Consider the following 11,074-nt stretch of genomic DNA (forward strand, 5'->3'; position numbering starts at 1 on the left):
CTACAGCTTGTCTGAGCGTTTTTTCCGAATTTTTGTCCAGGAGGAAAGAAGATAAAGTCTTAATGAGTATGAAGTTCATTAGGGACAATTAATCTTCAAAGTCCTAAAACTCCAAGAGTATTCGTAGTTTTTGCTTTTTGTATGGTGTAATGCTTCTATGGAACAATGTTCACACCTCATCGCAGTGGTTTTTTTTCCTGAATTTTTGTCCAGGAAGAAAGATAATGAGTCTTAATGAGTATGAAGTTAATTAGGGTCGAAATGAAAACAATGAATGTTAATAAATATATCCAATATCGATGAAGTCGGAACTGACCAGGGCCCACGGGACGTATTTTTTGTCATTTGGTGCAAATAGTTTTAAATCATCCATGTAAAGTAGATGTCACCTTTCTTGTTTCTTTGTACGTTCTCTTATTTGATGTCAGGATATACCCATGTCCTTGCTCATTAATGAGGTTGCTAAGTGGGTCCAGAGCCAGGCAAAACAGGATGGACAAAAGGCTGTCTCCTTGTAAGATCCTCGACAAATCTTCACCCCGAGTATTTCGGTCTTTCCTTCCGGTGTGTGTGCGTCTGTTTGTTACTGTAGGGGTAGGGGGGGATAGGTGTAATGCAATCACCATACGGGTAATGTGCAAGAAAAACTTGTTCCCTCAACACCGAAGGTGGACGTTTTCACCCCTGTCTGTCTGTGAACAGGATATCTCAAAAAGTTGTAGACGTATTTGGACGAAATTAGGTGGACAGGATGGGTGGATGCTAAGGAAGAAATGATTAGATTTTGGTGACGATCTGGATTCAGCTACTTGAAAAATTTAATGAAATCATCAACATTGAGCGACAAGGCCAAAAATGATATATAGCACGATATCTCAAAACGTTTCTCAAAAATATTCAAATGAAACTTAGTGGACAGTTTGGGAGTGTGAAAAGGACGAATCCACAGATTTATCCCCTCTCGTGTTTAGTTGTCCTATCCTTCCTCCCGCCCTTGGTTTACTGAAGCTTGTGGCGAGGCAGTTGTCCTGAAACAACTTGCCTTTGCCTCATGGAAAGCAAACGCAACTGAGGGCAATCTCAGTTCCTTCCACAAAGCTCGGAACAAGTGTGTATCTACCCTCAGGAGAGCCAGAAAACAATATCTTTCTCATCTCAAGTCTGAACTCTCAAACCTCTCTCCCTCCTCAAAATCCTGGTGGCGTTTAATCAAATCTGTTTCTGGTGTATGTTCCCCCTCCATCCCCTCCGTTACCTCAAATGGCCACACTGCTGATACCACACGTGATAAAGCTGAATGTCCAAACTCGGTGTTTGCAGCTAAATCTTGTGTCCTAAACCCATCACTTTCTCTACCCACTTTACCCAGTCGCACCCAACTGTCCCTGGACTCTGTATCCTTTTCTCCTGACAAGGTGGAGAGCTTGCTTTCAAACCTCGAGTCAGATTCTGCAACCGGTCCAGATGGCATCAGCCCACGTGTCCTCAAAGCCTGCTCTTCTGCTCTTGCTCACCCTCTCTCTGTTCTATTCACCCTCTCATTTGCCAAAGGTCATCTGCCATCTGCTTGGAAATCTGCTGACATCACTGCCCTGCATAAAAAGGTGCAAAAACAGATCCCTGTAACTACAGACCAATCAGCCTTCTCCCAATCATCAGCAAAGATATGGAATCCATCATCGCTTCAGACATGAAATCCTTCCTCTTCTCCAATGGCTTGATTTCCAATCATCAATTTGGTTTCAGACCAGGTCACTCTACCCTGGATATGCTGCTTCTGCTCTCCCATCAATGGATGGAGGTCCTCAATGCCAGACAGGAAATCCGAGCCATATCCCTGGACATATCACGTGCTTTTGACACAGTCTGGCACCCTGCACTACTCACCAAACTCTCTTCCCATGGTAGTCAAGGCCATCTCCACTCATGGCTCGCAGACTTCCTCTCCTGTCGCAGTCAATGTGTGGCCCTAAATGGAGTTCTTTCATCCCCTCTTCCTGTGCAGGTTGGAGTTCCTCAAGGTAACGTTCTGGGCCCTGTTCTTTTTCTGGTTTTTATCAATGATCTCTCCGACTTTCTGGAAAATCCTCTATTTCTCTTTGCCGACGACTCCACCCTCTGCCATACCATCCGTCATCCCTCAGACCGGCAAGCAGCAGCTTCTTCGCTCACTGCAGATCTGGATAAAATCACAAACTGGTCAAACACGTGTAACATGTCTTTCAATCCAGACAAATCTCACACTCTCAATATGTCTCTTTGAAAGGACCGTTTAGAAAAAACCCCCATCCACTTTCTCAACAATCCTCTGGAAGAAGTCTTTTCTTTCAAATTTCTGGGTCTCACTATCTGCCATGACCTTTCCTGGGAAAGTCACATTTCCAACCTCGCCTCAAAAGCCAGTCGCCGACTGGGAATCCTCCGTCGTGCTAAGTCCTTCCTCGGCCCTCTTGAGCTCCTGACCACTTACAAAGCTTTTATCCGTAGCCTGATGGAGTACTGCTCTCCCCTCTGGGCTGGTGCTCCTGCCTCCCACCTTTCTCGGCTTCACGCTGTCGAAACCAGGGCATTTAAGATCATTGGCATCTCCCGCAATGAAGCTGAGTCTTTGGGCCTCTTACTCAATAACCGCAGGTTGGTCGGTGGTCTTTCTGTCTTCTACAGACTCCTCTCCAGCCTTGCCCCCCCTGCTCTCTCTGCGATTTGTCCCCACCACATTTCCACAGGGCGCTCAAGGTTTGCCAACAACCCCCTTCTGGTAAAACTACCAAAATCACGAATCACTGCTCATCTTCACTCTTTCATTCCTCTTTTTCCCCGCCTTTGGAATAAACTTCCTCACTCTATTCTTTCCCATTCTTCCCTCCAGGCTTTCAAAACAGCTGTTCACCACCACCTCTTATCTTCCCCCATCCAAATCCTCGATCTTTTCTACCCCCGATAATCCACCCAAGCCCACTTCCTTCAATTCCCCTGCTTTCCTTCCTGAAAGTCCTTGTAATGTCCATCTTCTCTTCGCCATGTTCCCCGTCCCATCCCCATCCCTCTCCCTTCCACAGTTCACCTAATGTGTCTGTTCCCCATTGTTTTGTCCCTTCCACTCCCACCCCTCTTGTCTCATGCTCCCTTGCTGTGAGTTGTGTGTTTGCTCTCATACGAGCCTCGACAAGGTATACAAAAAAAAGAAATTGATTAAATTTTGGTGAAGATTTGAATCTGGATCCGGATATGAGAATTTTTAAAGAGCAGGTTTTGGGTCGCTGATGACTTCCTGCGATTCGAAGGTTATAATCACATTAATAATCGTTGGGTATTTATTTTCTTACATTTGAAACTCAAAATATGCTAAAATTAACTTTTAAGTCAAAACTCTTGTCAGTGATCGAAAAACAGACCGGAATTTACCGATGATGCTATGACGTCAGGTTCTCCGAAAACTTCAAGAACATTTGGAAACAGCGTGTGAACAATGGCGAGATGCGAATCACAGAGTGATTTCAGCGGCGATGAAATTGAGTGTTTTCATTCCGATATTGCCGAGGACGAGTCGGAGAATAATGGAATTTATACTATGGAGTTTCTGGCCCTGAGTCATATCAATTTGAGCCACTTGCAAGTGCCAGAAAATGGCCTATTTCGTGAACAAGTGGCAGGACTGACTGCCCGGCAGTTCACACTGACAGACTCCACCAGACAGATTGGTTTGTAGATTTTCATTTTCTTGTTCGATGCATAAAATAATGTAAAGTTTGATTCGTCTGTGACTTGATATAATAATTTTTAACCCTCTAGTCACTCAAGAGTCAGAAATAGAATGAATCAATAATGGACCCAAATATATTATACACCGTAGCCTTGGCGTTGAAGTCTTTCTGACAGCTGAGCTTGACCCCAGCGAAAGTGAACAGTCAGAACAAACCCCAACTTTCAAGAGACTGTTGTGGCATATAAATACCAAAACATGTTTAGCCTCATTGGGAAATATTCTCACAAATTTAGAAAAAAAGTTGAAAATTGATCAATTTTTTACAATTGAAATGAAATAGCCCAATTTGCTGATGCTGTTAAAAAAGTAATTTAATCAACAATACGTTGATTTGTTGAGAATTTTTTTCATGCTTGTATTTTTCAGAAAGTTTATTTATGTGTTTTTCCATGTACTCTTTCAGAATACATTTCAAGGTTTTTTGGTTCACGAGAAAATATTTTCACGAAAAATATAAGTGACCACTATTGGTTCACGAGAAAATATTTTCACAAAAAATAAGTGACCACTATATTCGTTATTGTTGTCTGTCTGTCTGTCTGTCTGTCCCGAGCATAGCTCCGTGGGTTTTCATCCGATCCTGATGAAATTTTGGTGGGAGGTCTATATCATGATCTAGTTGTGTTTTCCTGAAAATGTGTAGTGCATCCATTATGGGCGGAGCCACGCCCAAAAAACATGTTTTTGGGGGTAGCTGATTTCAATTTGCATCTTCTCCTAGGGGATTTGTCGAATCTGGCAGGGGTTTCGGTATTTGGTTAGCCCAATGGCATCTGCATAGCCCCACGGATCTCAATTTTTCATTTTCGTCCCAAGGTCAAGGTCACAAGGTCACGAACTTAGAAAATTGCGATTTTGATGTAAAAATCCATCTTCTCCGAGGGGTTTGTCAAATCTGGCAAGGGTTTCGGTATTTGGTTAGCCTAGTGGCACCTGCATAGCCCCACGGAGCTCGATTTTTCATTTTCTTCCCAAGGTCAAGGTCACAAGGTCATGAACTTAGAAAATTTCGAATTTTGACATAAAAATCAGACGACCACCCAAACTTTGAGAGCTAGGATGACAATATTTTTTATGCATAATCTTGAGGTCATTCCCCACCTAAAGTCTTGAAACCATTTTTCTCTATCTCGAACACCTTGCCCGTGGCGCCCCCTTCAAGTTTGTTTTTACGCTGATTTCATCAAAGTATGGATAATCCGAGGAGTGCGAAATGCCATATAACCTATATGACGTTATATTGTTCCTGGAATGTTCCAGAGGAATTTTTGCACCAAAGGTCATAATCCTTGGCCTTTGACCTTTAAAGTTCACAAAGGTCAAATTTTCAAAGTTGTGGGAATCGAACCGGGTTTTCGACGAACTAACCTCATTAAGCTATAGCACGTATCCTGTTTCCTTATTTTAATGTCCACAACATTGTTTTGTGACCTTTAAAGGTTATGCAAAGGTCAAATTTTTAAAGTTGTTGAACGAAACCGGGTTTTAGACATTTTGCAGCTAATAACCTGTCACTTGAAATACATCATGTTGATCATTTTTATAACTTGGTCTAACGTTATCACATTATCTCATCCTTGACTTCTGAAACAATCAACATCGTCAAATACCGCTCGTGAACCATCGTCGTCTTCAGACTTGTCTCACTTAAACTCAACAATTGATTCTGTGACAGAGCAGTATCTGGAGAACTTGTCAATCAACAACTCATATTCACAGAGTGGTGATCAGATGTGTTTATGCCTTCGTAATCCTCGGCTGTGAAATGGTCACCACAAATGACAAGTCTATCCAAAGGGTCCTCTTTACCCATTTTCTTTGGGGGAAAATTCGCCCGTTTTGTTTGCACAAATCTTATCCACTGCCGGCGAATGCTTGATTCCTTCGGGAATCGGTGGGAGCGATTACCCGTTTTCCAGCCATTTTCGCAAAACATGACGACACACGTACGAGGCATGATGTACAAATATCCAAATAACTTTGTTCTTCAATAATTCAAAATAAAAAAGGAAAATAGACAGTTGCAAGCTCAAAAAAGGGAAAGAACGGCCCGCTGAACTGGACACTTCTTCAATGAGCGAGTGAGCGTCCGCTTTGTTTTGGAGAACGTGACGTCACCATCCATATATGGTACGCGGCTGTTTTTTTTCAACAGCCTCGAGAAATAACAACTTCGGAGTTAAATTTCATTAATTTTCCCAATAGTTAGGCAACCACAATAGTTTGCATCGAACTATTTAATGCACATATAATCATATTGATAAATTTTCAGAACAAGTTTGGTGACCCACAACCTGCTCTTTAAAAGTGATTATTCACCGTTGAGAGATGGGGCCAAAAACTATTTATCACATCTTAAAATGTTGTGGATGAGTTAAGACAAAACTGTGTGGATGAGTTGGTTAGGTGACAAGAACAAGCCAATTTGATTTTGGTTAAGGTCCAGATTCAGTTCCAACCTATCAGTGGGATACAACATGTAAACTATTCAGCCTGGTGGAGGTATGCACTCCACCGAATGCTGTTCAGTTTTACCAAGTGTCACTTTATGAGTGATTTCTTATTGTCTGTTTGTCCACATCAAACTTTTGTGCTTTTCTTTGCAACCGCTTGTTGAATTGACACAAAATTTTCGAGCGACTACTATGATGTCATAGGTCACATGGTTTGGCAGCCATATTGGATTTACCTGAAAACCTTTAAAAATGTTCTCCAGAATGGCTGGACAGATCAAGGGGAAACTTCACACAAATGTTCCCCAATCCTTGGGGATTCCAGGGTATTCACGAATAGTTGAAAGGTCACTGAAAAAAAATTCTTTCTCTTGAACCACTTCATAATGGATGTGAAACTTCACAATTATGATGAAGTAGTGATGGGGAATATATGTTTTAATTTCAACCCGATCTGACACATGGTCTGGCAACGAGAATTATTTAATATTTTGAATCTGGGTTCTTTTTTATTTTTTTTCGAGTGAGGCTCACTTGGCTGTGCCTGGATGGGATTGAGGGTAGAGGAGTAGCAGCTGAAATGTGAATCCTATCTCGGTTCCTCCTGATGACTTCATCTTTCCTTTTAGCTCGTGAGGGTTCCTTCTGATTACTCCAATGCAAGACTGTACCTATTCTACACCACTCCTTCCCAATTCCATATTCACACGATGCATGAAATCATCACCAGGCGCAGAAGGAAAGTACTCAGTTTTTACGTTTGTTTGTTTCTTTTCTTTTTTGTTTGTTTGTCCGGACGACATCTCGGGCACCTTTTGAGCGAGGAAGCTGATATTTGGACACAACAATGAACCAGATTTGGCTATAAAGGGTATTTTTGACATCTTGATAAATCAATTAATTATTCATTTTTCGATCCATTAATTTTCAAAAAGTTACAGACTCAGATGAAACATTGGTGGTTTTGGTATGCTACGAGCCATGGATTAAGAAAATAATTATTTCTTTGTTTTAATTATGCAGTTAATCAATTACTGTACACCACTCCCTCTCAATTCTGTGTCAATGTTCTGCACGGTGGCATTGATCGGCGCCAAAGGCACCCCGGCAATGTTGCGTGCTGGAGGATTTGCTATTTATTTTGTTGGCATGGGGGTGGTGTACTTCGAATGTACCAGCACAGTATTTGTTTTCTTGTTTGGTCTTCCATTTGATTTGAAATGAATTATTATATTAATACGCTAAGCCATATTTTGTGGACGTATCTCCTCCAAAACTGCCGGACGGATTGTCACCACTTTCGGCATGCAGGGTGCTCTGTGGTCTAATGTACAGCATGGGCTATGTGAGATTGTGCCAGATGGACAGGTTTGGGAATTTTTGGCGATTTTCTAATTTTTACATTCGTTTGCATGGCGACGTGTGACGTCACTGCTGAGAGTCGTAATGACGTCATGGCATCATCGGTCATTCGCGTAATGCCACTCCTAGAAAACAGCATCTGCAATATAAAACCCTCTTCTGCACATGCTGGCTACCTCAGAAGGTGCATTTGACACAAAAAATGTAACAAGAAACATTGTATATAAAGAAATTCTAAAAATCACATTGTGAACACTGGATACATTGACGTCCTAACGAACCCTCACTTTAGAAACTTCGCGCGGAGCACAGGTTTGGCTAGTTTATTTTAATTGGTTCACGAGTCAGTAAGTGACCACTATATTCGTTATGGGTGTGTGGGTGTGTCTGTCTGTCTGTCCCGAACATAGCTCCGTGGGTTTTGATCCGATCCTGATAAAATTTGGGTGGGAGGTTTGTATCATGATCTAGTTGTGTTTTCCTGAGAAGGGGCATGCTGCGCCCATTATGGGCGGAGGCACGCCCAAAAAAACGTGTTTTTAGGGGGTAGCTGATTTCAAGTTGCGTCTTCTCCGAGGGGGTTTGTCGAATCTGGCAGGGTTTCGGTGTTTGGTTAGCCCAATGGCACCTGCATAGCCCCACGGAGCTCGATTTTTCATTTTCGTCCCAAGGTCAAGGTCACGAACTTAGAAAATGTCAAAAAAATCAATAAATTGGGCATCGAGCTCCTCGGGTTTTCAACCGTTTCGATTGAAAGTTGGTATGCAAGTAGTGCTCTTCGAGTACAACTTTCATCGTTCACGTTTTTCCCGATTCCTGTCAGTTTGCCCGTGGCGTCCCCTCGAAGGTCAAAAAATAAAAAAGGCGAACCGCGTACATTGCTCGTGAACCATCGCCATCTCCAGACTTGTCCCATTCTAAATTCAATTGATTCAGAGTGAAAAACGTCATGGGTCAGGATCAGGTGTCCGATCAAAGCGGAGTTGCATCATAGCGGGTCGTCTTGGTACCTGGTCATCACTGCCAGCAATTATAAAGTGGCAGTTCTAGTTATGTCTATTATTATTTCTGAAACACACCAGGCCACAAACACTTCACAAAACAAGTCCTGGTGAGGGTCTGCAATCTCTGCTCTTTTTCTTGTTTGGTTCTGGGGCCAGAAGATAAATTATACTCTATTTTTGCATCTATTGGTGAAAGGAAAAGCTGTTCGTATTTGTGTGCGTGTGTGTGTGTGTGTGTGTGTGTGTGTGTGTGTGTGTGTATGTGTGTGTGTGTGTGTGTGTGAGATAACCAGGAAATGGACGAACCCAAATCCTCTCTTCGATGGATATTTTGTGTTTCTATATTTCCATGAATCCGATTTTTCATTCAGGAACAACAGTTATGGTAAACCGCCTTGAAATTACAACACTTTCATCGAAATGCTGAAAATTATGTTGGAAAGACTATTTGAATCACAGATTTCACTCTAGCAATGGCGGGTTAAAAGTGCCCAGCGAGCCAAACCGAGTCGGTGTAAAAAAAAAACACACACACACACACACACACACACACACACACACACACACACACACACACACACACACACACACACACACACACACACACACACACACACACACACACACGGCCTCGTTTGGCATTCATACGCCATTTTGAAATTCCCATATTCTATCGTGGTCTATTTTCTCTTCCACATCGTTTGTGGGAACCCGAGGTTTTCATATTTTCTCCCGTGGAGACTTAATATCTCGTGACACGTCTTCCTGCCAAGGCCTCCGGCATACCTTCGCTTCCTTCAGTAATCGCACACATAACATGAAGTAGGAATTCAGTAGTATGAAGAAATTACTACAGGTTAATGCCTGAAAGTTGACGTCAGAGTTGTAATGGAAGTAAGGCAGCGGTTTTTCACCAAGTGAGTCGATAGGCCAAATGGCCTCCTTTATGAAACAAAGCTCCTTTCTGAAACGTCGCCATGGTGACATAATTTACTGTGCTTGGTTTCTTGGGCAATTAAATCAATACAAGTGACGTTAATCCACACTGCTTCCAGGTCATTTTGCATGTCCACATGTCGTCGTCCTCCTCCTCCCGATTGCATCTGTCTGCATGATACGTCACCACCTGGGAGACATTTTTGCTTTTTTTTATGGGAAAGCTTCCAGTACAATGCAATCGGTTTCTCATGCCAGGGTTTCAGAGCACCACAAACGTTCTCCATCGAGACAGTCCTTATCATCATTACCATCCATCAGCAAATGAGGGAGGTTCAGTTTTCCAGAGCGAATTGGAATCGAGTCTGTTCATGCAGGACGTACAACAGTATGACGGCAGATCACCTCAATCTGGCTCACTGGGAGTTTGAGTCAGGCGGGCCTAAGCTGTTCAAACACGATCTACACACAAGCATTGCATGATGAAATGTAAACCTTCTCCAGTTACCCCTGATTCCTCTCTGTCTCTGCCTTCTCTTGGCAGGTTCAACATTTACAAAAGTCTCTGCCCATGCATGCAGTTTCCTATATGGCTTCAACATCAACAGAGCTCCATTATTTTCATCATTTTCTGAAGAGGTGTCGAATGCCTGTCCTATTCCAAATATTCTCCACTGGATATCAATCCAGAGAAGATAACTACCTCATACCCCCATCACGTACCTTCAAGGAAAGACGGTGTCATACAAAATCGATGTTCAAGGGCCGTCAGTTCATCTCGAAGATGAATCACAAAGTACATAAAGATGAGAAGTCTTCAGGTCGCTCCTTGCACAAGATGAATGCACACAAAAACATTACAGCGAAGTTCACAAGTTTTATAGACACTACACCTTCATGTTTCATCCACACAAGGAGGTTCCCTCGGTATCATGAGGCTTCCCAAACCTTGAACCGAGTACAGAAAAACTTGCGCACACTTCAAAAATACTTTAAAACTTGGTGTTTTGACTTCCAAAATAAATATAAATGAAACAAAGAATAGAATTTGGGTTTTACCAACTGTTTATGTATCACACGTGTGGTTAACTTAGTAATGAACCGAGTAACACAAGGGGGTGAATGTATGGAGAAGTTAACTTTGTAATGAACCGAGTAACACGAGGGGGTGAATGTATGGAGAAGTTCACTTTGTAATGAACCGAGTAACACGAGGGGGTGAATGTATGGAGAAGTTAACTTTGTAATGAACCGAGTAACACGAGGGGGTGAATGTATGGAGAAGTTAACTTTGTAATGAACCGAGTCACACGAGAGGGTGAATGTATGGAGAAGTTAACTTTGTAATGAACCGAGTAACACGAGGGGGTGAATGTATGGAAAAGTTCATTTGGAAATGAACCGAGTAACACGAGGGGGTGAATGTATGGAGAAGTTCACTTTGTAATGAACCGAGTAACACGAGGGGGTGAATATATGGAGAAGTTCACTTTGTAATGAACCGAGTAACACGAGGGGGTGAATATATGGAGAAGTTCACTTTGCCAGGTTGA

General features: G+C 42.4%; 1 protein-coding gene across 3 annotated transcripts in view; it reads right to left on the reverse strand.

Moving 5' to 3' along the window:
• Positions 1-10,383: 10,383 nt before the first annotated feature.
• The window catches only part of LYRM2 (LYR motif containing 2), a 20,427-nt gene continuing 19,736 nt past the window's right edge, over positions 10,384-11,074 (reverse strand). For all 3 annotated transcript variants that reach the window (XM_085849645.1, XM_085849646.1, XM_085849647.1), the window contains exon 3: positions 10,384-11,074. This exon is cut by the window's right edge and continues 61 nt beyond it. In XM_085849645.1, coding sequence (XP_085705771.1) covers positions 11,058-11,074 — 17 coding nt within the window. In that variant the 3' untranslated portion in view covers positions 10,384-11,057.

This window comes from Eptatretus burgeri, chromosome 12 (assembly GCF_056783735.1).
Source record: "Eptatretus burgeri isolate ZD-2024b chromosome 12, Ebu_testis_v1, whole genome shotgun sequence".
Classification (NCBI taxonomy): Eukaryota; Metazoa; Chordata; class Myxini; order Myxiniformes; family Myxinidae; genus Eptatretus; species Eptatretus burgeri.